The sequence below is a fragment of the Camelina sativa genome, chromosome 4 (assembly GCF_030686135.1).
Source record: "Camelina sativa cultivar CO46 ecotype springtype chromosome 4, ASM3068613v1".
Taxonomy (NCBI): Eukaryota; Viridiplantae; Streptophyta; class Magnoliopsida; order Brassicales; family Brassicaceae; genus Camelina; species Camelina sativa.
This window is the reverse complement of record NC_141883.1, coordinates 13,843,866-13,871,109: the sequence shown is the minus strand read 5'-3', so window position 1 is coordinate 13,871,109 and position 27,244 is coordinate 13,843,866. Positions and strand designations below refer to the sequence as shown.

The following is a 27,244-nucleotide window of genomic DNA, read 5'->3' as shown; positions in this document are numbered from 1 at the left end:
TTTTGAGTTTCACGGACATAAAGTTGTTTGACATACATACTGATTTTATCTATTTTATACCTAAAACCGTATAAAATATCAAGATCAAACATTCTTTTTCCATTCAAAACATAAAAAAGGAAAGAAAGAAAAACAATATTGTAACCGACCATATGTAGTAATTGGATTCTGCCTCATGTATATGTGGGGATTTGTTATATAATAAAACGTGTCTGGCTAGTTAACACATGTATTACCTTAAAGTGTTTTTGAATAGAAATTGAATATTATTATAATATGTGTTTAGAAAAAAATTATGTTATAATTCTTATAGATTAAAACAAATAATTACTATGTGATGTTCCATATTATACATTTATTGCAACAAAAATTTCTAAATTAAATGATAAATCCGTAATAATCTTGCTCAAACAATTTAAATCACCATATTAGTAATTGATCTATTTTATTGTGTTTCTCTATATGTTAACTATGACTCAAACCCCCCTGGCGATATCGCGAGGAAAAAATTAAAAAAAAAATTTAAATTATACATTATAAAATCATTTGAATATAATATAATAATAGTTTGAATATATAATCATTAAACATAAACTGTTACTAAAAATACAACCATCAAAATGAAAACTTCTATCAAAAAATGTTATCTAGAAGAGATGCAACTTTGCAAAACATATTGTTTAATGTATTATAAATATAAGAAATTTTATGAAAAATTATGGTAAAAAGCTACAATTAAAAAATCATTATGACAAAATGTTATCTAGAATACTGCACTAATGGTTGTAATAAGTAAATGTAACTTTCTATTAAATAATTGTAATTAAAAATATAGTTAATAATGAGTAAAACTGTACAGCGAAAAATTAAAATATACAACTTTTAAAAACAAAATAAAATAAATTTTAAATATTTAAATAGTTTTTAACAAAAGTTACAATAACTAGACCCCTATGTAAATTCTATATTAAGTTTTCTTAAATTTCTATATTGCTATAATAATTTCTAAAATTTTAGTTAGATTATAAAATAATATTAAATATTAGATATTAATATTCAATTATTTAGGTTCAACATAAAATATAAAATTTGTTTCAACGAACTTTTTAGTTACTGATGAAGAGACAAATATAAGGAGAGTTCAAAAGACATGACTATTTAAATAGATATACCTATTAGAACGAAAAGTTGTAATGAAAAAAACAGAAATAAAATTTAGTAAAAAAACAAAAGTCTACAATGAACAGATACAATCGTTTGAATTTTTTTAAAACAAATGAAAACAAAATTTTTACAAAAAGGTATTACGAAAAATTGCAACGGTTGTGTTTGCACTTGATTATACCTAATAACTCATATAAACTGCTTAGAAGACATCTTTATTACCATATTGAAAAGTCAAATCCAAAAACTCACTATATAATCCATCCAAATCTTTTGAAAAAAAACTAGGTATTTTCATCAAATTTTTTATAAGTGAATTAATTAAAAATTGTGAATTAGATTCATCATTCCAAAAATCTTTTGTTAAATCAAGAATTGGAGGAATTTCTAACTTTTAAAAGAATGAATCCTCGAGCATAATTTAGAAAGCTGTAAAACCGTTGAGATTAAAATTTTATATTATTTTGTGTCATGGTAAAAAAATAAAACAGTTCAAACAGACAAATATATATATACTATATAGATTTCAAAAGATACGAATATTCGAATAAACACAGCTCTACAATGAACAGTTGCAATTTTACAAAAAAAAAACCGTTATAATGAACAGTCACAACTTTTTGTAAAATACACAATTTAAAATATATGATTGAAAAAACTCAATTTTTGATGGCATTTATTTGGATTGCTATTATATATAGATTATTATTAGAGCATTGTATACGAATTATATTTTGTGCTACATGTTGGAGAGAAAGTCTTATTTGTGTTAATCTAAAGCAATATGATTTATGCACAGATGAGCTTGTTAGGATAGATATCAAACTGAAATTAGATTTCTCAAGAAAAAAATAATTATGCAAGAGAGTAAAAACAAAAGGAAAGCTTAATTTAGTGTCATGAAGATCACAATGACTCATATTTCATGTAGTTGAAAAGTGAAACTTTTGTGAGACAATATCAAATATATTGTACATTGATATTTTAGAAATCAAATTTATATCAACACAATGATTACAAAAGAAAAAAAAAAAAAAAAAAAAAAAAAACCAATGTTACAAGATGAACTTATCTTAACCAAGAAGAATTAGATAGATGAATTCAACATCCATATATGTGTTGTTTGTGTTTTTCCTTGTGTTTTATTAATTGATTAAATATATACATTAAACCAAATAAGAAACATAAAATGTTAAAAATGTATGTAGGTATGAATGTTCGGTTACAATATTGTTTTTTTTTTATCTTTCTTTTCTCCGATTTGAATGTTTAAAAACTTTCTTTCTTCAACTTTACATTTTGTATAAGACTTGATATTATATATGTATTAGGTAGAATATATCAAATTAATATGGATGCAAAATAAAATAATTAATTAATTTTCATGTTTAAAAATCAAATTTGGTTATTGTAATGCAAAGTAAAAATAGAATGATATTTAACTAAACACAGAATTTTAGCTAAGGCGGTTGGTGGATTAATGTATAATGCCTAGGCATATATTTTTTTTGGTTTTTTTGTTGATTTTTAAGTGTTTTTATTGATTGTTAAGCGTACTTCTTTACTAATACCAAATAAAATAACATTATATCATTTTTATAATATGACTATTACAGCGTAATGAGATGCAATAATTATATTTGAATTTCAAATCTAACGAAACTTAAATACCATCAAAGCATATATTGTGATAATGGGGTGTTATTTGTTACAAATTACTTTATATATATATATATATATATATATGTTATTTAACTTGGAAAAAAGACATAAACATACTGTTGCGTTCTAAATAAGTGATGAAAAAAATTAAAAATAAAATGTATTCAACTACATAGTAGCTTTTAAGAAAAATGATGAATAAACATCTAGTCCAAAATATAGGCACATAAATCTTCATGTTCATTCATTTACAATATGTATTTGAAATGTATTTTAGTACATATTAGCATATTACAAGATTTTCCAAGTTATAATTTTAAAATCAATTATTTAAAGAGAATTTGTTATAAATATCTTTTTTGAGATACCCCTTTTCAAAAATACTCTTTTTGAACATTTTTATTTTTACTCTCGTTTACACAATTACAATATGTTAAATTAATTATTAGATTTTTTTTTAGTTTGGATTCTCAATTTTATATATATATATATATAAATATATTTTTTTGTCACAATCTCAATTTTATATTTAGGGTATAGTTTTTAGGAGGTACAATTTAAAGTTTAGAATTTAATCATTTTATATATTGAAAATGGGTATTTTTGAAAATGGACACCATGAAAAGATATTTTTCAAAAGTGGCATAGAAAAAATGTATTTTTGAAAAGAAACAAACGAATAATTATCAAGATTGTTCATTTCAATTTGTAGAGCACATTATGCATAAATGGCAGATAATTAATTAAGAAAGACGGTTGTTCTTTGAATTATGCTCACAATCTGTCAAATGATTCATAATATTGCTAATCACCATTGTTTTTAAAATTGGATTGAACACCAATTCAATATCGTTATTGGATGGCTGGTTCAACCGTTTGCTTATCTCTTCATCTGTTTTTTAATAGATTGATGAGAGTAATGAATAATCAAATTGTGTGATTTCTTCCATTCTTTAACGATTTAAGCTACTAGACGATGAAATGGTTGGTTACATAATTATATAGCCTAACCAATTTTATGCAAGTCGTTTTCGTAACAAATTGCTATTGTTATCCTACTATCGTTTCCTACCAAACTAAGATGATTGATTTAGTTTATGAGGTTTTCGATTTAAAGAAAATAGTCATAGTTTGTATAGTTTCAAATTGAAGAAATAAAAGGAAAAGGAAAAAATATTGTAACCTACATACATTTTTAACATGTATGTTCTTTAGTTGTATTAATTTATATATTAGTCAATTAATGAAAAAAATTAGGAAAAAACAGACAACACATATTAGTTGGATTTTGTCTTATATATGTATGTGGTTGATTTGTAATTAAATAAAATGTGTATATGTTTAGTTAACAACATTTGATTACCTTGAAGTATTTTAAATACAAAATGAATATAAATATATGTATTTAGCAAAATATAATTTATGTTTATAATTCTTATAGTTTTTTAAAACAGTTGTAACAAATTTGATGTTATGCACTTGTTGTAAAAAAATTCATGAACTTCATTATACAAGATATATATAGTGCTATTTGTGAGAATTGGCCTTATTAGTATAGCAAAATTATCTATTTTGCATCAGTTATATATTTGCATCTAATTAATACTACCTCCGTTTCAAAATATATGTTGTTTTAATTAAAGCATGCAGATTAAGAAGTCTTTACTTTTAACAAGTTCAACAAATCAGAAACAATACTGCATAATATAAAATACTAAACTAATCTAAAAGTTGTATAGAAACTAGAAAATATCCTATATTATAAAACAAAAAATTTCTCTAAAACATCTTATATTTTTAAACGGAGGGAATATTGTTTTGAACTAATAATGTTTGTTCAAAAAAACATTAAGTTAAAAATGTATATTCCGGAAAGAAAAGCCTAAATTAAAGCCCATTATAAAGCCTTATTGAAATATAGTCGGGTTTGGTCGGTCCATGTGAGTTTCTTTGGCGGTATGTAGGTAGAATAAGTCCATACGATACGAACCCTAAATACATATATTTTTTTGCTAAGAATGTTAATATCATTAAAAATGAAAAGGTTTGCTTTTACATTTTGAAAATGGAAAGCTATCAAGTCTTGAACCTTGGCAAAAAGAATAAAAACAAGATTAGAAGATTGGGAAAACTCTAAAAGAGTTCTTTAAATCCATCGCTACATCAGATTTCCGAAACGCTTCCGGTACTGTCGTGCGGTGATGATGTTTTTTACCTCCTTATAAATGATGTTGAAAGATATGGTCGGAGGTATTGAGACTTGGTTGTGGATCAGGTTGTTTCGCTGCTTCCAGATGTGGTATATTGTTGCTTGTGAGACGAGTTTGCGCAAGGTAGGCGGAGCTGTTGGTGCAGAGAGTCGAACCCTAAATATATTTGCATAGGTTCGTTAGTAGATAATCCGTCTTCTCGGCTACATTTTATTTATCATAGTTAAGTGTATTTATTATACTACTATTTATAGAATAAGTGCATGTAACTATTTTAAAAGTATAAGTATTGTAATCTTGTGCATTGTCTGTTTTTGCATGGAAAAATCTTTATATATCTTACCTTAAGATAACGTTATAATTCATCGAATGTGAACAAGACGTAACTTGACTATCTTTCTACACCAACAGAACCCATGTCAAAGTGGAAAAAACACTACACAATATAACAAGTTGTGTGATAGGTCGATTTCAATATGCAAATTAAAAAAATATTTACTTTAAGAAACAAGGATGAGCATATATAGTAAAGTTGTGAAAGATATATAAGGCTGGAAGATTTGAGGGACACTTTCAGATAAGGGACCCTCTGCTTGAAGCAGAGGCAATAGAATTGTCAACGTCTTATCATTATCAAACCACGTTTCATGCACACATTACAATTTACTCAAAAACCTTCAACATATTACATATCATAAGTGTGAAAACTTATGATCTGATATATGAATCAATGATTTCTTTAAACTCTCTTTTGATTCATAAAAAATCTGTTTACAAGTTTGTTCTAAACAATTTTCTAATCTCTCAAAACTCTTTTTAAAGAAACATCACGCTCTCTCTAAGTTCTTAGCTCTTTTCTTTTCTTAAAGACTAAAACTTAGTAGCTAGGTTAACTTTCTCTTGTTTGTGCTAAAGTGTTCAATCGGCCTTAGCACCCTATTTATAGAACTAGGTCTTTGCCACACAATAGGCAATCTACCTATTCTAATCCTAATAGGAATTGGACAATTTCCTTTTCCTTTATATTTAAGGAAATTTTCTTCTTTCCTCATGTTTACATTCCTATTGTAAACATGAAGTTCTTTACTCTTCTAGAAGCTTCTCGTGCCTTCTACTCTTGTGTAAGTCTTCTTGATTGTTAATAAACATCCCGATGTTCTGTTCTTGTACTTGTACTCTGTTCTTCTGAAGTAGTTCACCTTTTGAACATATATCACATCTTCAATCTCCCCCTTTTTAACTTTGTGTTTCTCAAGCATAATAAATTTTGGCTTAGATAAAACAAATATCTTAAAACCAAGGTCAACCGTTCATAACAGAATCCTAAAACGGATCATTAAGCCATAGTCAAACATCCAAACAAAATGAACCAAAATGATCACCGAAAAAACTTCCAAAGTTGTAATGAAAACACAAAGCTAAGCTCAAAGCTCCCCCAAAATCTCAGACCAGCTAGAAGCTAAGCTCAAAGCTCCCCCAGAATCTCAGACCAGCTTCTTCTCCAGCTCCCCCTGCTTGAGAATACAACAGTTAAAAACAACTCAAATCATCTTGGAAAGTGGATGATTCTGTATGAGCCTCTGTACTACTTCTGTAAGTCTCTGAAGAGCTTGTGATGTATCGACCAAAGCTGCATATGAACTCTCCTCATCTGCTTGACCTAACTGTGGCACACGAATGCTACCCAACTGAATTACCTCAGATGCCGAAGAAAATCCCTCATCTGTTTGTTCTTGAACTGGTATAGGATGTCCATCCTCAGTGAGTAACCCGTGTTTAACCCCATAAGCATATCCAGTTCGAACATCTTTAGTGTATAACTTAGCTGTAACTTCTTCTTCTGCATTTGACCACTCAAGTGGACCATCCTGAATCTTAAGAGTTCCAAAAATTGTCCAAGGAAAAATCACATGCCTTGAAGGATCACTCCACTTCATACCCACAATCTGATCATAGATCAGCTGTCCGAGATCAAAACGAATACCTTTAATCAGCTTATACACAACTCGAGCACGTTCGACTGAAGGATGATTCGGATGACCAGATGGAACCCAGTTATAAGCAGCGAACATCAAAAGAGCTGCAACCTCTCCAGGAAGATCCCTAACTTTCAACTTCGACCAAGGCAACTTATCTTTTCCACTTAGAACTACTGCAAGCTCATTCTTACTCAGCTTATTAACCGCATCACTGGCTTTGTTCTCATCTAAAGTCAAATAATCTAGATTAAACGCCTCATTGATCATCCTAGGAGAGAATTCATACCACTGCCCTCTAATGAACACCTTAACACCATCTTTGGCCTTTTCGTTTGGTAAATTGGCATAAAACTCACATATCACTTCCTTGACATATAACGATAACCCTTGAACTGATTCTTGTAATCCCAACTCCATGATTTTATCAAAAATCCCAAATTCATCAGGTTGCGAGAAATCTAAATTCCTTTCTTCTATAAACTCCCTAGTTATAAGTTGGGAATACCTGGCTTGAGCAGCTTTTGACACAAACACATTAGACCTAAACTTTCCCCTTGTCCTCTTGTCACTTGATTCTGCGAATTTTGACCGCTTCGGTGTAGAAGAAGATCCTTGCTTTGTCTTTCTCCGTTTTACTGTTCGACGCTTAAGCGATTCTTGCACACGAATTTTCTCAGAGTCAGAATCGATTTCCTCATTACCAATAGTTTTTTCATAGCTAATTTCTTGTGCCGATTCATTCTTTGAAGATTCTTCATCTTCCATCTCAAAGACTTGATCATCTGGTTCTGATTGGTCATTCTGTGAAGAATCTTCACCTTCTATTGAATCGATTTGAGCATCACCACCGGATTTATCGACAAAGTGAGATTGATCTTCATCACTACTCGATTCATCAACCAACTGAGGTCGACTAAACCTACCATCATCTCGAGTTTCCATTGATCTCCTTCCTCCTCTTACCAACCCTCGTCGAGTTGATCTCACCATCTTCTCAAATCGTCGATACACCCGAAGAACACCACACAATGTTTTTTTTTCTTCGATACAACCAAAGACAATACCAAATAAAAAGTCTTATTATTATCTTTTTTTATCTTCTCCCCATCGATACAACCTATGCTTCATAAATCAAACAAGTCTCGAGCAAATCTTCTTAAAACTTTAACCAAAATTAAACCGATTTTCTCCAAAAATATAATCAAAATCATATAATCCGCTCAAATTAAACCGATTAATTAACCTTAAACTCAACATCTTCTCGATCTTGCTCTTGAACCAGACCCACAAAGACTCACATCTCACAAACCCCAATTGAATTTCTTAAAGTTGAAAAACGATTAAAATCTAAAGTCTTTGTGAATATATCTGCTAACTGATCTTCAGTATCAACATGATCAATCTGAACCTGCTTTCTCTCAACCATTTCTCTGATAAAGTGATGTCTTACATCAATGTGCTTGGTCCTTGAATGTTGAACAGGATTCTTAGAGTATCAATTGCACTTTTGTTATCACAATATACTTGTAGTTCCCCTGAATCCATACCATAATCAGCTGACATCTGCTTCATCCACAATAATTGAGTACAACAAATCCCCATTCCTATATATTCTGATTCAGCTGTAGACAAGGACACTGAATTTTGCTTCTTACTCAACCAGGCTATTAGATTGTTGCCTAGAAAGAAACAACCTCCACTTATACTCTTTCGATCTGTTACACTTCCTGCATAAACTGCATCACAGTAACCAACCAACCCTTTGTTCGAACCTTTAGAGTACCAAATCCCAAAATCAACAGTTCCTTTGACATACTTGATAATTCGCTTGACTGCTTCAAGATGAGACTGTTTTGGTTTTGACTGATACCTTGCACATATACCCATACTAAAACTCAAATCTGGTCTACTAGTTGTAAGATAAAGTAAGCTCCCAATCATTCCTCTGTATTGCTTGACATCTACATCCTTACCATCAACATCTTTTGACAGTTTCAATGAAGTGCTCATAGGTATCACAGCTTCTTTGCACTTATCCATCTGAAACTTCTTAAGAAGTTGTTTAGCATAAGTACTTTGTGAAATAAAAATACCTTGATCTGACTGTATAATCTGCAACCCAAGAAAATACTTCAATTCTCCAACCAGACTCATCTCAAATTCTTGTGTCATACTACTCACAAATCTATCCACCAACTCTTTTGAAGTACTTCCAAAGATAATGTCATCAACATAAATTTGAGCCATCATAATATCACCACCTTGTTCCAAAATAAACAGAGTCTTGTCCACACTTCCCCTGTTATAGTTCTGCTCCATAAGAAAACTAGTCAGCCTTTCATACCAAGCTCTTGGGGCTTGCTTCAAACCATAAAGAGCCTTTTTTAGTTTATATACATACTCAGGCCTAACTGGATCTTCAAACCCTTTGGGTTGTTCAACATACACTTCCTCTTGCAAGATCCCATTCAAGAAGGCACTCTTAACATCCATTTGAAAAACTTTGAAGTTCAGAATGCAAGCCATTCCAAAAAACAGTCTTATTGACTCAAGCCTTGCTACTGGTGCAAAAGTTTCTTCAAAATCTACACCTTCAATCTGTGTATACCCTTGTGCAACTAATCTTGCTTTATTGCGAACTACAACACCACTCTCATCAATCTTGTTTTTGAAAATCCACTTAGTACCAATAATATTCACATCTATTGGTCTACGAACCAGTTCCCAAACATCATTACGCTCAAACTGTTCTAGTTCTTATGATTTTTATGAACTTGTTGTACTTCTTCTGTTTTGTAACTAGAACATCCAACTCAGAAACTTCATTGTGTGCTTTAGTGATGCTTACCTGTTCTGAATCATTGTCTGAATCATCATCTTGTACAGCTACAGATTGATCGTCAAAGACTACATTCACTGATTCCATGATTAAACCTGTACGTCTGTTGTAGACTCTGAATGTTGTACTACTTTCGGCATAACCCAAAAACATGCCTTCATCACTTCTGGAATCAAATTTGCCAAGATAATCTTTGTCATTTAAGATATAGCATTTGCATCCAAACACATGGAAGTAACTCAGATTTGGTGTTTTGCCTCTCCACAACTCATAGGGTGTTTTTGTAGTATCCCTTCGGACATAAACTCTATTAATTATATAACACGCAGTGTTCAATGCTTCAGCCCAGAATATCTTAGGAACTTGATTTCCATGTAATCATTGCTCTAGCCATTTCCTGAAGAGTTCTATTCTTTCTTTCTACTACTCCATTCTGTTGTGGAGTCCTTGGTGCTGAGAATTGATGTGCAATCCCATGTTGCTCACAAAACTCCTTCATAGCCTCATTTTGAAATTCTCCACCATGATCACTTCGAATTTTCTTGATTCCTCCTCGTTCATTCAGTAGTTGTAAAGCTAAAATCTTGAAGCTGTCTATTGTATCTGAATTCTCACGAATAAAACGAACCCAAGTGTATCTGGAGTAATCATCAACTAAAACAAACACATATTTCTTTCCTGCTAGGCTTTCTACTTGCATTGGTCCCATTAAATCCATGTGAACCAGATCCAGAGCTGATTTTGACTGAACATATGGAACCTTTTTGTGCTGAATTTTGACCTGTTTTCCCTGATTACAAGGCTCACACACCATATTGTCTTCCCCTTTAAGCTTAGGTACTCCTCGAATTATCTCTTTATTCACAAGAGTAGCAAGATTCCTTGTATTCATATGTCCAAGTCGTTGATGCCATAGATCTATACTCCCTCTAGCACTGTAACATTTGATTGAATGTTTCTCCCACATCTAACAATTATTCCCAGATCTTACACCATATAACTTGACATTACCCGACACATCCAATGCTTTGCAATCAACTTTTGTGAATAAAACTGACAATCCTTCGTCACAGAGTTAACTAATGCTTATTAAATTTGCACGCAGTCCTTGAACTAGATACACATTCACCAGTTGTGGAAGCTCTGTATCACGTGTTGTACCTTTGCCTTGTATAAAACCATGACTTCCATCTCCAAATGTTACTGTACCTCCTTTCAATTTCTTGATATTCTGTAGATTACTCTTTGTTCCAGTCATATGTCTTGAGCAACCGCTGTAAAAAAACCAAGGCTCCGTGTCTTCTTGTTCTTCAGTAACCAAAGCCATATCACACATTGATTCTGTTTTTTCTTGTTCTTCAGTAATCATGGCCATATTGCATCTAAACCCTGATCCTGAGGCTACCATTGATTCCGATTGATATAGGTCAGCTTTCTTCATCCAAACTTGTCTTCTAACTCCATTCCAGAAAAATCTTCCTTGTTGCTTTAAGGTACAGACCTTCTGCCAATATTTGTAACAAAAACGTTTGTAGTGACCGATTTTTCCACAAAAGTAACAAGTCAAAGATCCATTAGAAACACCATAAGATGTCTCCTTCTCAGATTGATAGGCTCCCGCAGATGCAAATTTGGTTGTCTGTGATTTAGCTCCCATGTTCTCATTAAAGCCTAATCCTCTATGAGTCTTCTCAGTTCTCCCATAGCTCAAAATTTTGTCAAGTTGCTTGGTTCCTGCAAACATATGAATCTTCCTATGTTGTTGGTCTAATTCAGTTTGTAGTTCTGTAGATTTATTCTTTTCTCTAAGTAGCTCTTCTTCAAGCTTGTTAGCTTTTGCCGATAAGACCAACTTCTCTTTCATCAGATCTAGCGAATCTTTAGCCAGCTTTTTCTCATCCACCAATTCATTCTGTAACGACATAACAAGTGCTTCTAAACGAAGTTTTTCAGTTATCAAAACTTGATTTTCCTTTCCTAGAGAAATAAGTGTATTTCGCACTTTCTTGTAACTCTGAACAATGTCAAGAACTTCATCTCCTTCTGATTCTGAATCAGTTACTTCTTCCCCATTCTCAAATTCAGTAATACCCACCATAGCTACTAAATTAATGAGTTCTTCTTCGCTACTGCTATCACTATCTGATTCATTCTCAATGCTAATCATAGACTTTACTTTCTTGACTTTAGAGTTGCTCACACATTCCTCATGTGTGTGTCCAGTCCCTTTACAGATTGTGCACTTGGCATCTCGTAACTTGATTGTTGGACATTCTCGGATAAAATGACCATATCCCTTACATTCATGACACTGCATATCAGCCTTTTTGTCTTCACTTGTCTTCTTGAATGAATTACTCTTCTTTTGACCTTGACCTTGTTCTATCCTTCTTAAAGCTTGATCAAATCTTCTTACCAACAAGCTCACATCATCTTCTTCTCCTTGATAAGTTAAGTCTTTGCTTACTGCTAGAGCTATTCCTTTTGATTTCTTAATCCCATTAAGGTCCATCTCGTGTGCCTGTAGCATTCCAACCACTTCACCGTAACTGAGATTTTCTAAATCTTGAGAGACAGTCCCATAAACCTAGATGGAAGACACCTTAAAAACTTTTTGACTAACTTCTGATCCTTATACGTCTTCCCAAGAGTAAAGGCTTCTTGTGATAGAGCACTCAACTTTGAACTAAAGTCTGAAATTGATTCATGTTCCTCCATCTTTAGATTCTCAAATCTAGAAGCCAACATATCCTTTCTTGAATTCTGCACTTTTGTTGTACCTTCATAATGAATTTGAAGGATATCCCATGCTTCTTTAGCAGTTTCACATCCTTGAATCAAATCAAACTGTTTTCTCCCAACACTGCAATGAATAGCACTTAAGGCTCTTGAGTTGTATTTTGATCTCTTTTATTCTTCATCAGTCCATTCTGCTTCGGGTTTGGGAATTCGCTTGCCTGATTCATCCTTGATCGTTGGTTCCTCCCACTTTTCTAGAACAGTCTTCCAAGCAAGGCGGTCAATACCTCATATGATGGATTTGATCATCGACTTCCAAAACCCATAATTTCCATCATCCAAGATGACTTTGTTGTTGTTGATCAGATCTTCGTAGCTATCCATCCTGTCCGCAGAATCTCACCTGTAGTAATCCGAACAAGTGTTGCTCTGATACCAATTGAAAGTGTGAGAACTTATGATCTGATCTATGAACCAATGATTTCTTTAAACTCTCTTTTGATTAATAGAAAATCTGTTTACAAGTTTGTTCTAAACAATTTTCTAATCTCTCAAAACTCTCTTTAAAGAAACCTCACGCTCTCTCTAAGTTCTTAGCTCTTTTCTTTTCTTAAAGACTAAAACTTAGTAGCTAGGTTAACTTTCTCTTGTTTGTGCTAAAGTGTTCAATCGGCCTTAGCACCCTATTTATAGAACTAGGTCTTTGCCACACAATAGGCAATCTACCTATTCTAATCCTAATAGGAATTGGACAATTTCCTTTTCCTTTATGTTTAAGGAAATTTTCTTCTTTCCTCATGTTTACATTCATATTGTAAACAGGAAGTTCTTTACTCTTCTAGAAGCTTCTCGTGCCTTCTACTCTTGTGTAAGTCTTCTTGATTGTTAATAAACATCCCGATGTTCTGTTCTTGTACCTGTACTCTGTTCTTCTGAAGTAGTTCACCTTTTGAACATATATCACATCTTCATGCGTGTATAAGGGAAGGGACCCTTTGCTTTGTGTGTGAGGCTGTGAGCATTAATGTTGTGAATTTTATGTGTTTATGTAATTATATTTTTGATACGAGAATCGGAGAATGAGTTTGTTTCGAGATTTATAACTGCAAGGGCCTAGATGATCCATATCAGTTTATCAAAATGAGATATACAAAACAGTAAAGTAGTTAAACCCCTAGTTTAATAGCCATGTCAATCACTTCTTGATATTTTATTAGTTGTTGATCTATTACATCAATCTGATGTATTTTTGCTAATGAATTGGTCTCTTGTGTACTGTCTCGGAGTTGATGACTTGAGAATTTGAGATAATAGTAGCTCGAATTATGTAAAACGAATTACGTCCAATGATATTAACATGCATGACGATAGTCGATACATGTATTTTAAAATAAGTTCTGTAGGGCATTTTGGGATGAATATATTGAAGTTACAACATTGAAATCGTTAAAAAAAAGTTGACCGATAACTTTTAAAATTATCTAGTAAGATTAAGATCAAATGATTAGTAATTCACAATTTTTCGGGTGGATATAAGAGAAAACTTCTTAAAGCTACTAGCCACCAAAATATGACTTCAAAAATGTTCACATATGAGAAATGTTTACAAAGTAACAATTTCATCATTTTATCCTCAGCGATAACAATAAATACTCTGTACTTTGATAAAAAAAATAGAATTAGATGTCATAATCGTAATTAGTTAAATAAAAAATAATATTATTTATAGATATGGTATATACATGATACTACTATTTGACCTAATTTGGACAACTAGTGTGGGTTTAAATGTGGTTTTAAAAATGACCCCGAAAATATATATGTTTTGCGTTTTTAATGCTTCACGTCTTTATTTTTGATAAAATTAAAATTGCATAGGAAATTTTTTTGTAATTTTCTTGGGCGTCTTTATTCAACAGATAAACATCTTTTTTTTTTTTGAATGGTAACAATATGTAGAACATGCAATTCAACTGCATCATATATCGCGTGTTCTGTTCGGTCCACTTTATTCAAAGCCTGTAGGCGTAACTCATACATCAAAACGAACGTATGTAGCAATGTCCAAGAACTGATGGATATGATGTTCTGAAATGATTGATAGATACAGATAGGAGATTTTACACATATAAACAGTCTGGCAAAATATGAATAATACAATGAGTGACATTGTTGAAAATGGGAGAAAGTGAAGCATTCACATGTCTGCACAATCATAAAGGAAAGATATTTTTTTATGAAAACCAAAAATAGTCTTCACACTTTTTCCCTACTTATCCGAATTATAATAACCTCAAAAAAGGCCTCAATGCATAAATTATTTTGGCCATCTTAAATATAAAATTTGCTAATACAAAAAGCATACTTTTCACCGAAGAAAAACGAACTGTGTATATTAGTATATATCACCCTTGAGTTGAGATTTAATATTTTTACGTGTCTATCTCTATATTTTTTTGTTGAAAACCCGAGTTCGTCCTAGCCACCCTCTCTCTGGCACAACCATCGAGGTACTCTTTTCTGGTGGCGCCAAGTCCGATCGGCGCCGCTGGGTCTTTGTTCCTTCATCTCTGCTGCTTTCTCGCTCTCTCTAGTCCGTTTGGTTCTTTGTTCAACCCCATCGGAGACTCTTTGAGATTCCAAATCTCACCTCCGACCATGCTCCAGCTTCAACCCCCTCCCTCTCCTCCGCACCCGGTGTCTCTTCTCAGTGAGCCTGATTCATTGAGACCCCAATCATTTGTTACTACCTCTGAGAGCCATGATTGCCCCACTAGTCTCGGTTCCTGTCGATCTCACTGCCTCACTTTGCTGTCAACCGCAACATCTTACCGCTCCTCGGATTTTAATCCCCTCACCAAGGCTTTCACTTGGTTGCAGTTGGACGGGAGCTCTGTTCTGACGCCGGAGATAATGAAGATCTTGACAAAGCAACCTACATGCTCGGCACCCTCTCTTGCTCTCTTGTTATCCATTTGGCCCAGGTTGTATTCTCGCTCTTTTCTTGGAACCCTGGAAGTTAGTTGTCCTCAGATAAACCATGATTTATATTTGATCTGGAAGTCCCCTAGACCCGTTTATAACTTCATACCAAGGTCAAATTGGTTAGTGTCAATCTACACTCCTTGGTCAAGTCGAGTCTTACTCGGTAGCAGTACAATTGATGCACTTATTTGTCTTGAAAACCCCTTATGTCATGGCCAGTCGTTTGGCTTGGTTTGGATGATTGTTTGGCTGAGCTTCATCAGTATGTTTGTCCCGCCAGTCGGGCTTGGTTTATTGCCTGCATCCTCTGCACCTGTACCGTATCTATCACCAATATTTCGACTGCCTCAGTGTCATTGTGTAACTAGGTCTGACCTGCAATCCACTCTTCCCCATTCTAGTCAACAATTATGTAGCTTAAGGTCTCCATTAGTTCGAAGACTGCTAGTGAACCTTAAGTTAGTTACGTTGCTAGATTGGCTTAAGAGTCCTTTAAAAACCATGTTACCTGAAACACATAGGACTGTATTCTCTGAAGGAAATAACTTGTTGAAACTTGGCATTATGATCCTAGCTCCACTGAGTGAGGATTACCTCTGTTTCATCCGCCTCCTCCCTTTACTCTGCCTATTGACTATGTTCTCCAATCTGCATTTCATCAACTTTTTGAAGTTCCCTCAGATCAGCCTGAAGATTCGGGGCATTATGACATCTGCTCAAGGTAGCAAAGGTTACCCCAATCTCCTCAAGCGTCTCTATCCCATCATCAGTACCGCCACCACATTTGTAGTGACCGGTTTTCAGAGCATTCTCAAATTTGCTCGAACCCTTGACAAAGATATACCTAGAGTAGTCCTTCCCACCCTGGTGAGAACGTCAGCTTTGTCCGCTTCTTTGCCACCAAATCCTCGTTTGAAGGAAATGGCCATCTTCTCTTCCATTGGCTTGCTCTTGGAAGCAGTTTTGATATGTCTTGATCTCATATGTTCCAATAAGCTTTCTAGCTTGTGGTCTATAGCTCTCAAGCTCTTAATATCATTTGCTCTTATCTTACTATGTTAGTTTGTTGTTGTAAAATTTGGGGCATGCCCTCCTGTTATCTTTTAAGCTACTCTACTCTTCTTCATGTATGTTACTCTTTCAATAGTAAATGATAACATCTGTTTGTTCAAAAAAAAAAAACATCTTTACGTGTCTCAAATACGATTTTTTTTTTTTTTGGTCGGATTCCCAAATACGATTTTGATTTTGTAGATATTTTTAAACAAGGATGTATGAGAATAATATTGGATGAGTGTAGTAATATTTTTTTTGTTCACAGTAAAGAATCCACTATTAAGTTTACGGTTACAAACTCTTTTCTGGAGAAAAACTAAACGAAAACTGTAAAATTTACATGAAATAAAGTTAAACACGTAGATTTTTTTTTCTTATAGATAAACAAGCATCCCGAACAATAGTAAAAATAAGCAAAAAAAAAAATAATACAATAAGTTAGAAACACAATTCTAAAAACTCTTAAGTGTATAGTTCTATTATAATGGGCTACAAACACCATTTTTCTGTTTTGTTTGGATTGAATATCTTACACTCAAACAAAAAATTTGGGGACATTATCTATCGGCTCATTTTTTTGATTTTGATTTCCATTCTAAATATTTTACTTCCTTTTAATTAGTCAAAATAATACATTATTTAATTCATTAGAATACTTAGTGTATATACTATTCAACTGCTATAAATCAGAAAATTAGTTTGCAATTGGCGCCGAATTATTAATTGGCCATAAAAAGAAAAATATTAATGTTTTTACACAATCAAAATTATGCCTAAGTTGAATGATTAATTTTCCTCATGATGTCTCCACACTATCTATAGTATTAAACAAAATACTCAGATAAAAAACATATACTGTAAAGTGAAACCCAACGCACTGGACACTTGAGGTGTGTCAGTGAGAGTAGGGACATGCGAGTCCTTCCCAATGCTGGCTGCTTCATGTTCAATCTATTTCTTTAGTTAAAAGTTTTGCTTACATTCACAATTATTTTTAAAGTTGTAATGATAACAACACTACTTACTAACACAGTAGTGTAACACTTTTCATAAAATTCATAAATTCAGCTTTTTCCTGAGTTTCTATATATTTGTTCACTGAGATATGCAATGATGATTATTACTTTTTTTCTTTTCCTTTTGAAATGTTTATATTATTGTGCAACAATCTCAATTTCTTTTAAGCATTAGTATCTTGAAAATTTGATTGTTTACATGTACTGCCATGTGGTCGCAGGTGTTGGTGATAGATCCACAAATTACAATAGAATCAATTACGAGATAAGGACTAATTTTAGTGGCATTTGTAACTTTTACTATTTCGTCAAAAATCTTTTAAATTGGTCATTTTTTATATCTAAAACATAATTTTACAGATGATGTTTCAGTTTATTTGTTTCCGAATTTTTTTAAGGTATAGTTTATTATTATTAAATATGTATTTTATACAAAAGAAAATCCCAACAGTTTGGTTTTTTTGTTTTTTTTTTTTTTAAAATTTATTATATTAAAATATAATGGATCTTCCCAAATGGACTTGGCCTTGAATTACATACAAGAGACCCAACAGATACAAAAAGAAGGAAAACGACGTCAAAGTGCTTTCGCCGGAAAGGAGGATCGGATCCTTCTGATCAACCTGAGATAGTTGTTCGAACTGTAGCGCTGATGGTTGCAAGATCGACGGCATTGCGGCGGATTCACCAGATCGAATCCCTTGACGGAAACAACTCAGATCTGTCAGTTCTCCTTCTTTTTGTATCTGTTGGGTCTTTTGTATGTAATCTAAGGTCAAGCCCATTAAGCTAGTTTGGTTTTTTTAAGTGGCAAAAAAAGTAAAAAAAAAAAAAAAAAAAAAAAAGGCAAATTTAAGAAATGGTTTAGGCAAAAATCGCAGTTTGGAAATAGTCCCAATTATATAGTTTCTTGATTTCTTTCTAATTTTATAATGATATTAAAAGGCTAAAAATTTATGTTTTCATTTTAAAATATTTGTAGTTTTATACTATTTGATGTGTTGTTGATTGGGAAAAAAGAATTATAAGAAGATATGGTCCTTACAATAAACAGCAAAAACCACATGCAAAGCAAATAAAGGCAAAGAGATCCAACAGATAGAATAAGATTAAAGAGCTTCACAGTTGGATTCTTTAGTTTTAATTTCTTTCCATATAAATTATTGGAACTTTATGCCCCCACACACAAAAGAAAATAAAAAATAATGAAAACGAACTGAATAATTGAAGTTCAACTTTTGATTTTCAACAATTATAAGATAATTAATATAGAAGAACACAGTTAAGTATATTAAACACTGATAATCATAATCTAATAAATCGAGATGATATATGTACATGCAACATATGAACATTTCTTCTAAGATATCTAGAAGTTAATATTTGTAAAAAATAATATTTACCAATTATAAACATGTCTTATTTGCCTTGATATAGTTGATCATGTGTGGGAAAACAAAAAATGGGTTTGTGTAATTTTTTTTTTTAATCTTAACTTTAATTTGGAAGGGTTTCAATGGACTATAATGATATATGAATAGGTGTAGATAATGAAGCTGTCATTGAGGATCTCATCTCAAAGTAAGTGACGATCGATTTTTTTGAGTTTTGATACGTTCATGGAACATTTCCAAATGAATAACAACAACCTAGTTGTCACAAAAGATAAGAATGGATTTTCATGAAAATACTTCTGAGGCCTTTGTACCAAAAGAAGCTGAAGAGCGTGAAGGCCATCGTACTTAACGAGAAGCTAGTTTAGTGTTTAGTCCCAAAACGGGCACATAAGCTTCTGAGTTCTGACAGAGAAAGAAGAGAAGAAGAAACCTGAAAGAACCCTTCAATAGATACTCAAAAGCTTCATTATCTACACCTATTCATAATATCATTATAGTTCATTGAAAACCTTCCAAATTAAAGTTCAGATAAAAAAAAAAAATTACACAAACCCACTTTTTGTTTTTAATCCGTCAAGCTTCAAATCCTATGCGTTTGAAGCTGTAACAGCCTTGAATAAGCTCCCTCTGGTCGACTTACCAGCTCGGAATGGCTGCCTTGCTCCACAATCCTCCCGTCTTGAATCACACCAATGCAATCAACGCCTCTTATGGTGGACAAGCGGTGAGCAACTACCACGGTGGTCCGGCCTCTCATGAGCCTCTCTAAGGCTTCTTGCAGCACACATTCTGACTCTGCGTCTAGCGCACTAGTTGCTTCGTCTAGAAGCAACACTGTAGGATTCTTCAGCACTGCTCTTGCTATCGCGATCCTCTGTTTCTGTCCACCTGATAACTGCACTCCTCTTTCGCCAACTGGAGTTTTGTAACCTTCAGGCAAACCACTGATGAAACCATGAGCATTTGCAGCTCGAGCTGCCTCAATTATCTCGGATTCAGTTGCACCATCTTTCCCATATGCGATGTTGTCGAAGATGGTTGCTGCAAAAAGAGCTGGTTCTTGTTGAACAAGACCGATTTTGAGCCTTAGAGATTTCAGGTTTAGCCGGCGGATGTCTTTGCCATCAATCATGACTTTTCCAGCAAGAGGGTCGTAAAACCGCTCGATCATCGCGATCACAGAACTCTTCCCTGACCCACTTGCGCCCACAAGAGCCTGGCTATGTCCAGCTCGGATTCTAAGGTTGAAGTCCCTAAAAACCATGATGTCAGGTCTTGAAGGGTAAGCGAAATCCACATGCCTAAACTCAATGTCTCCACGGATTGTCTCAACTGGATCAGCATCAGCATCGTCAGGATCAATCCGGGTCTGCCTATCCAAGACCGAGAAAACTGAACCCACAGCTTCACCTCCCCGGATTATTTCAGGAGCAAGACTGACAGTCTCAGCAACAGAGTTAGCAGTAATAACCAAAACCACAAAGACTTTGATCACTTTAGAGAAGGTTGACTCGCCTTTGCTCACAAGGTGAGCACCATACCAGAGGATTAAAGCCTCGGATCCGTAAAGAGCAAGCTGTGAGAGGCCAAATAGTATACCCGATGTTTGACTTCGGTATAAACTTCTTTTCTGAGGGACACGAAGCTCGTGACAGAACAAAGAGAGAATTTTGCTCTGCGCATTGAAGGCTGCTACAGTTCTAATGTTGCTTACTCCTTCACCAGCAATCATCGAAGTCTTTGCATGAGCCTTGGCTGTGTCTCCGGCAAAACCCTTTAGAGACAGTTGCTGCAATGTAGCCACATAAATTTACATTATGCATCCGAACAATTATGGATGGTTAATAACAATTAACTTTTCATATTTAGACAACAAATCAAAAGCCTAATCTTAAAAAGTCTTGCTTTTTCCATTTTAACTGTAAACGTAAAATTGAATCTTAAAAAGTCTTGTTCTTTTCAGATTTACTTTGATCACATATGCAAAACATCAACCACATCAAAATAATTGCAAGTACAATGAATCTATCTCCTTGATTGTGAAATCTATTGATAGATTTTTCAACTAAGTAGATCACGGGTGAAAAAAATTGTTGGTGATATCTAAGCAAAGTTCTGAAGCTTGCAGCCAGTAAAAAACAAAAAAAAACTCATCACAACCTAATGTACCAAACAAAGAAACACAAGCAAACCATTGACTAGTGGATTGTGTAAAAACATTGACACACACACTGTGATAAGTAAATAATACACTGAGACAACAACTTTGACCAATGAAGCCTTTCAGATTATAAAAATAATGGTTCTTGGGTGAAAAAAAATGTTGCAGGTTTTTTTTGGATGTAGTGGGAGGTTTTATGGGCAAAGGAATTAAATAATGAGAGACTGGGATCACAAGTTCAGAGTTCAGAGAGAGAAGTAAATATGAAAGCTTAAAGTAGGATAGATTTAACAGAAGCAAAGCAAGAAGATAGATGCATAAAAGACAGAGGAATCTTAGCTATTTTCGTGAACACTGTTATCTATGGGCCGTACTACCAATAGAAACTATATAATAAATATTCTACACAGATGCCCAGAGATTAAATTAAAAAGTCTACTGTTTATGTATTTTTTCACATTTATTGATGTGAGGGCTCCATGATCTTGACCCTTACACTATTACCAAAAAGTAGAAAAAAAATAAAAGAGCCTCTTAATAATTTTTTTATGATTATTATTGTAAAAATAAATGCAACTCAGAGAAAGAGAAGAAGATGAAGCACGTGCAGAGGCAGTGGGATGTGTTGCCATGTTCTATAAAGTTTTGAACTTTTGAAAAGCAATATAAATTAAAATAGAAATCTGGCCTTTTGTCGTTTTTTCTTGAGATCATAATGGTTGATGCAAGATTCTCATAGATCATATAACTCTTAATTTTTTTAATGTTGTGGATGAATGTAGCTGCTGAAATCAAATGACTTTTTGAGTAAAAAGATTAGATTTTTTTACCTGGGCAAAGTTAGCGAGGACTAGAAGTGGGAATGTGCCTAAGATGAGAAGTGAGACTTTCCATTCTACAATGAAGGCAACTATGAAGGATGTGAGTAGTGAAGTCATGTTCTGTAGAATTACTGAGATTCTCTCGGCTATGGCAGATTTAACATCAGCAGCATCAGTAGCTAACCGGGCAGCAATCAGGCTCGAGTTGTGTTCATCCTCATCAAACCAACCAACCTCATTCCTCAGGATAGCTAATAATAATCAAGAAACCAAAATAATAATCAGAAACGGAAATACATTACAGCAAATTTACAGGAGAATAGCTCCGAGTTGGACACATACCTGAGAGCATCATTCTTCTTACTCTTGTTGTGAGGTTTTCTCCCATGATGCTAAAGAAGTAATGTTGGATCAAATAAGCACCCACAGCGTATAGTCCAGCACCGATGTAGATGAAAACATACTCTTTTGTTTTTCTCTCCATTGAGTCATAGTCTGTGTAGTAGAAGACTTCGATCATATTACTCATCACAATAGCAAATGTAGGTCCGATGAAACCAGAAAGAATTGAGCCAACTGCTCCCATGAGTGAGTAAGGCCATTCCGGTGAGTTGAGCTTGAGAAGCCTGTAGAAGTAATTTTCAGGAGCACGAGTCTTTCGATCAGTCTCTGCGTTTGAAATCATCTCTATCCGACCATCAGCTCCAGTGCTGTATGAATAGCTCAGATTCCTCAAACTTCCTGATCTTAAACTGAGTGATTTCGTTGAAAGAGAATGGCTCAAACGGGTTGAACGAGTGCGACGAGTTGACGGGTTTGAGAAATCCCGAGTACCAACCATCTCTTGAAACCTGATGAGAGATGCGTAAGCACCAGATTTGGCAATGAGTTCTTCATGTGTTCCGGTTTCAACAACTTGGCCTTGCTGTATCACGGCAATGGAATCAACATTTCTGATGGTGCAGAGACGATGAGCAACAACCACGGTGGTCCTCCCTACCATAACTCTGTCTAAAGCTTCCTGAACAATGCTCTCAGAGCTAGCATCAAGAGCACTTGTAGCTTCATCTAGTAACAGAATCTTTGGATCTTTTAACATCGCCCTAGCAATTGCGATCCTCTGTTTCTGTCCACCCGATAGTTGAACACCACGTTCCCCAACCTAAGTGTATTGACATTCAGCAAAAAACCAGAAAGTAAGCAAAAGGCCATGATATTATCTTAGCCATAAATTCAAATACCATCCATAGATAGTGACTGATACCTGTGTGTCGTAACCTTTAGGAAGCAATGTAATGAAGCTATGCGAATTCGCAGCAGAGGCAGCAGCTTCCACTTCAACCATTGTTGCATCAGGCTTCCCGTAGAGTATGTTCTCAAGTATAGTAGTGGCAAAGAGCGCAGGTTCTTGATTCACAAGCCCGATTTGTTCACGCAGAAACTTCAACTGAAGCGTCTTAATCTCAACACCATCCAACAAAATTTGCCCTGCTCATTAAAGAAACACTTAAAGTTATGATCCAGTCACAAGCCAAAAAAGACTCAGATAAAAAAAAAAGAGAGAAACATTTCCGATCAAATTACCATTGTTAGGATCATAAAATCTCTCAATAAGGGAAACAACAGTACTCTTTCCAGAGCCACTGCCACCAACAACCGCCACAGTTTTCCCAGAAGGGAAGAAAATATTGAAGTTTCTGAAGATCATAACATCAGGCCGTGAAGGATAGCTAAACGTCACATCTTTAAACTCAATGTTCCCATGAACTTGCTCCAAGCATTTCCCATCCAACGGGTCTTGAATTATTGTCGGTCTCTGGTTAATAATCTCCAACAACTTGTAACCAGCCGCTTTACCTTTACTAAACGCCCCAAGATTGGAGAAAGATTGTCCCAAGCTCCTAAAAACAACAACAACACATAAAAAAGTCACATCCAAGTACACAACAAAACCAAATTTATATTACTATGTTGTTGTTTCTTACATTCCACCAACAATGGCAGAGAATATAGCAGTAAACGCCTTTCCTCCATCGGTTTGTCCATTCCGAATAAAAACTCCAGCATACCAGAAAACCAAAGCCCATGACATACAAGCTATTCCATAAGTACATCCTAAACCCAACCCTTTAGCCATCCCAGCTTTATAACCAAGCTTAAGCGTATACTGAATCGCATCTGAATACGAACTAAGTGCCTTACTCTCTCCAACATAAGAGTAAACAGTTCGAACTTGAGCAATAGCCTGCAAAAAAAACACATCATTTCTCAATAAAGTTAAATGTTAATTAATAAAAACACTGTTTATGTCCTTAGATTGAAAAACAAAAAAACATAATCATTTGAGAGATCAAGTACAAAGAAGCAAGCCTAAGAACAGTAAAAAAAAAAAAGCATTACATCGAACAGTTGGTGGGCATTATTATTAAAGAAATGATATATATTTTTTTTAATTTACCTGCTCGGCGATAACACCGGCGTTAGCGTAAGACTCACGGCTCTTTGAAGTGATTCCGGTGAGAGTATAAGCATATAAACCGCCGGCGAAAGCAATTCCGGGAATCACAGCAACACTTAACAAAGCTAGTTTCCATGCTGATACAAACCCAACCACTAGTCCAGCCAAAAATGTTGAGAGGTAATGTATAAAGTTTCCAACCTGACATTACAAAAATAAATTTCAACTACTCTGTTATTAAATCACTTCATCAACCCAACAGAGTGATGACAATAATAATGAAACAAAAGGACCCCAGTGCACGTTATCTCGTACTTGCTAGCGTGCACCACAGAGACAGGAGGGAAAAATAAATAGAAACAAAACTAAATAATTACAGAAAAAAAAAGATAAAAATGGTATTATTAATATTTGAAAATCTGATAGTTAAAAAAAAAACTTAATTTTTGTAAAAACCGTTAAAAAAAAAAAAACATAGTCGTCCTTTTTCTTTCCCTACCACCTGAAGGGCGCAAGATAAAACGACGGTTGCTAACATAAACCGTACCAAAGCTAGGTTTGATAAAGACTGATCAGAAAAACAAAAGGACCCGCCGGTAACAAAAAAAAAAAAAACCTACAAATACTAGATTTTGATGGCCCTCATTAGTAACAGAAAAAAAAATATTAAAAGGTATACAAAAATGTCTAGTAAAATTACAGAACATCAAAATCAAAACCCAATAAAAGCAAATTTGGTTCATTAATTACCTTCTCACTAATGGCATCTTGAACAAGAAGAGTATCAGTAGAAACACTAAAGACAATGTCACCAGTTCTTGCATCAGTATCAAAGAACCCAACGTCTTGTTTCAAAACTGCTTCAAGATACTTCTTCCTTAACGCAGCTACTTGTCTTTCTCCAGAATACATCCAACATGCAATCTCTGTTAAAAAAAAAAAAAAAAATTAATGGTTATTAAGTTGTAATAAATATGAGAGAGATGTTCATATTCTTTGATCGATACAGACAAAGTAGTAGTCCATGAATCACGTGGACTTGGCTTATCCTTTAACATTTAAAAAAAAAAAACACCAAACATTTTTTTATATATATAAGTTGATTCTCTCTAGATTGTGATTTCTATTGGGTTTTTAATCGAGGCACGAAAAAAAAATGTTGAGTAAAAAAATGTTTACTTTCACAGTAAATTTGGTAAAAAAATTATGAGAAAAAACTCACTAATTCAACCTTTTACATTTATTGATCTTGCTGTAATCTGACTCTGTTTCTGTGTTTATTTGAAATTTCATCAAGTAAAAAAAAAATACAACTTTTTTTAAAAATGCTTAGTTTCATACTGTTTTACAAGAATCTAAATAAATTAATTTCTTGATCTTGTCTATAATGTGATGTTTTCTGGGTTTGGTAAGTGAATATAAAGCTTCAGAAAAAAAAAAAAGAAAAAAAGGATTGAAGTTTTATGGAACAAACCTGCGTATGAAGAGAAGCAAACGACCAAACCCAAGTAGATAAAATACAGAGAATACTGCAAAAAAGATTTTACCAACAAGACAGATCAGATCTTGGATCTAAATTGATAAAAACAAGAAAAAGAAAAGGTAAAAAAAAGATTTGTTACTTACTCTCGAGACTTCATGAACCATTTGATGTAAATCCATTTGGTTTTTACCAAATCCGTTAACCATTTGACCAAAGAGTAAGAAGAAGACAGGCATGGAAGAGCCATGAACAATGGCACCAAGAGAGCCAACGAACATCAAGAGGTAATCGAATCTATCAGCGAAAGAGAAGAGTTTAAAGAACGGTAAACTCTGTTCTTTCTTCTTCTCTGCTTCCGCAGGAACAGTCTTTGCATCCGCCGTGTTATTATTATTAGCTTCCGACATGGTTTCAAGATCCGAGTTCTTTAAAGTATTAGGAAGGAAGAAACGAGTTGGCTCAGTGAGAAAACGAGATCATTGAGTAAGAGAAAGAGAGAAAGAGAATAATGTTTTTGTTTAGAAAAGTTTCTTGAAAATCTGACAATTTTGATTTTGTGAGTTCAAGAACTCTTTTTACGAGTGTCTTGTTTAGAACTGATGAGAGAGAGAGAGAGAATGAGAGTGTGGATGGAGAAGGATGTGATTTGGTATATATAGGAAGAGAGAGAGAGAGAAGACTAGTGGTCAAAGACTTATTATAAGCAGAACATCGAGAAATGAGAGAGATTCGTATGAGCTAGCTGAGTGAGACGGTAGTTTTGATGTGTAATTATAATGTGAAATAAAATAAGATTATTGCAAGGTTTCAATAAATTTACTTTGATTTGATTTGTTCGGTTGTGTCTTGTGTGTGGTGTATGCATTGGTCTGTTTGGATTTTGATTTAAAGTTGTGTTCATTTAATTAATTTCCTTTTAGAAAAGAACACAAACCTGAATCTGGTGTAATTTAAGTATTTTGCATTTTTAGAGATCTTAACGATTATGCAATTTTTTTATTCTGGTCAAAATAAAAAGAAGAGACATATATTAAATGTTGTTGAACTTGTCATTTAAAAAATATTCAAGTTAAAATTATATATATATATATTAAATGTATAGTTCAATAACAATGTATTACCAATAGTTAAACCACAATAGATATATTTTGCATCATCATGTTTAGACAGATTGTTAAACTTATATATATTATATGAAACGTATAGTTCAATAACAATGTATTATCAATAGTTAAACCACAATATATATATATATATATATATATATATATTTT

The 27,244-nt window shown here is 33.6% G+C and overlaps 1 protein-coding gene across 1 annotated transcript; it reads right to left on the bottom strand.

Annotated features, from left to right (window-relative positions):
• Positions 1-19,473: 19,473 nt before the first annotated feature.
• Positions 19,474-26,845, bottom strand: LOC104780119 (ABC transporter B family member 19). Its single transcript, XM_087510162.1, has 10 exons — positions 26,114-26,845; positions 25,962-26,016; positions 25,238-25,413; positions 24,488-24,688; positions 24,015-24,274; positions 23,614-23,930; positions 23,294-23,517; positions 22,372-23,191; positions 22,039-22,280; positions 19,474-20,836 (listed from the first exon to the last, which is right to left on the bottom strand). Exons 1-10 carry the CDS (start codon positions 26,375-26,377, stop codon positions 19,628-19,630), a joined length of 3,768 nt encoding a protein of 1,255 aa, XP_087366288.1. The 5' UTR covers positions 26,378-26,845; the 3' UTR covers positions 19,474-19,627.
• Between the last annotated feature and the right edge of the window lie 399 nt (positions 26,846-27,244).

Coding starts and splice junctions, on each gene's coding strand:
- LOC104780119 (XM_087510162.1), bottom strand. CDS start 26,377: ATGTCGGAAGCTAATAATAATAACACGGCGGATGCAAAGACTGTTCCT. Junction 23,931..24,014: donor TCTGCCATTGTTGGTGGAAT/GTAAGAAACAAC, acceptor TGTTGTTTTTAG/GAGCTTGGGACAATCTTTCT. Junction 23,518..23,613: donor ATTTTATGATCCTAACAATG/GTAATTTGATCG, acceptor TTTAATGAGCAG/GGCAAATTTTGTTGGATGGT.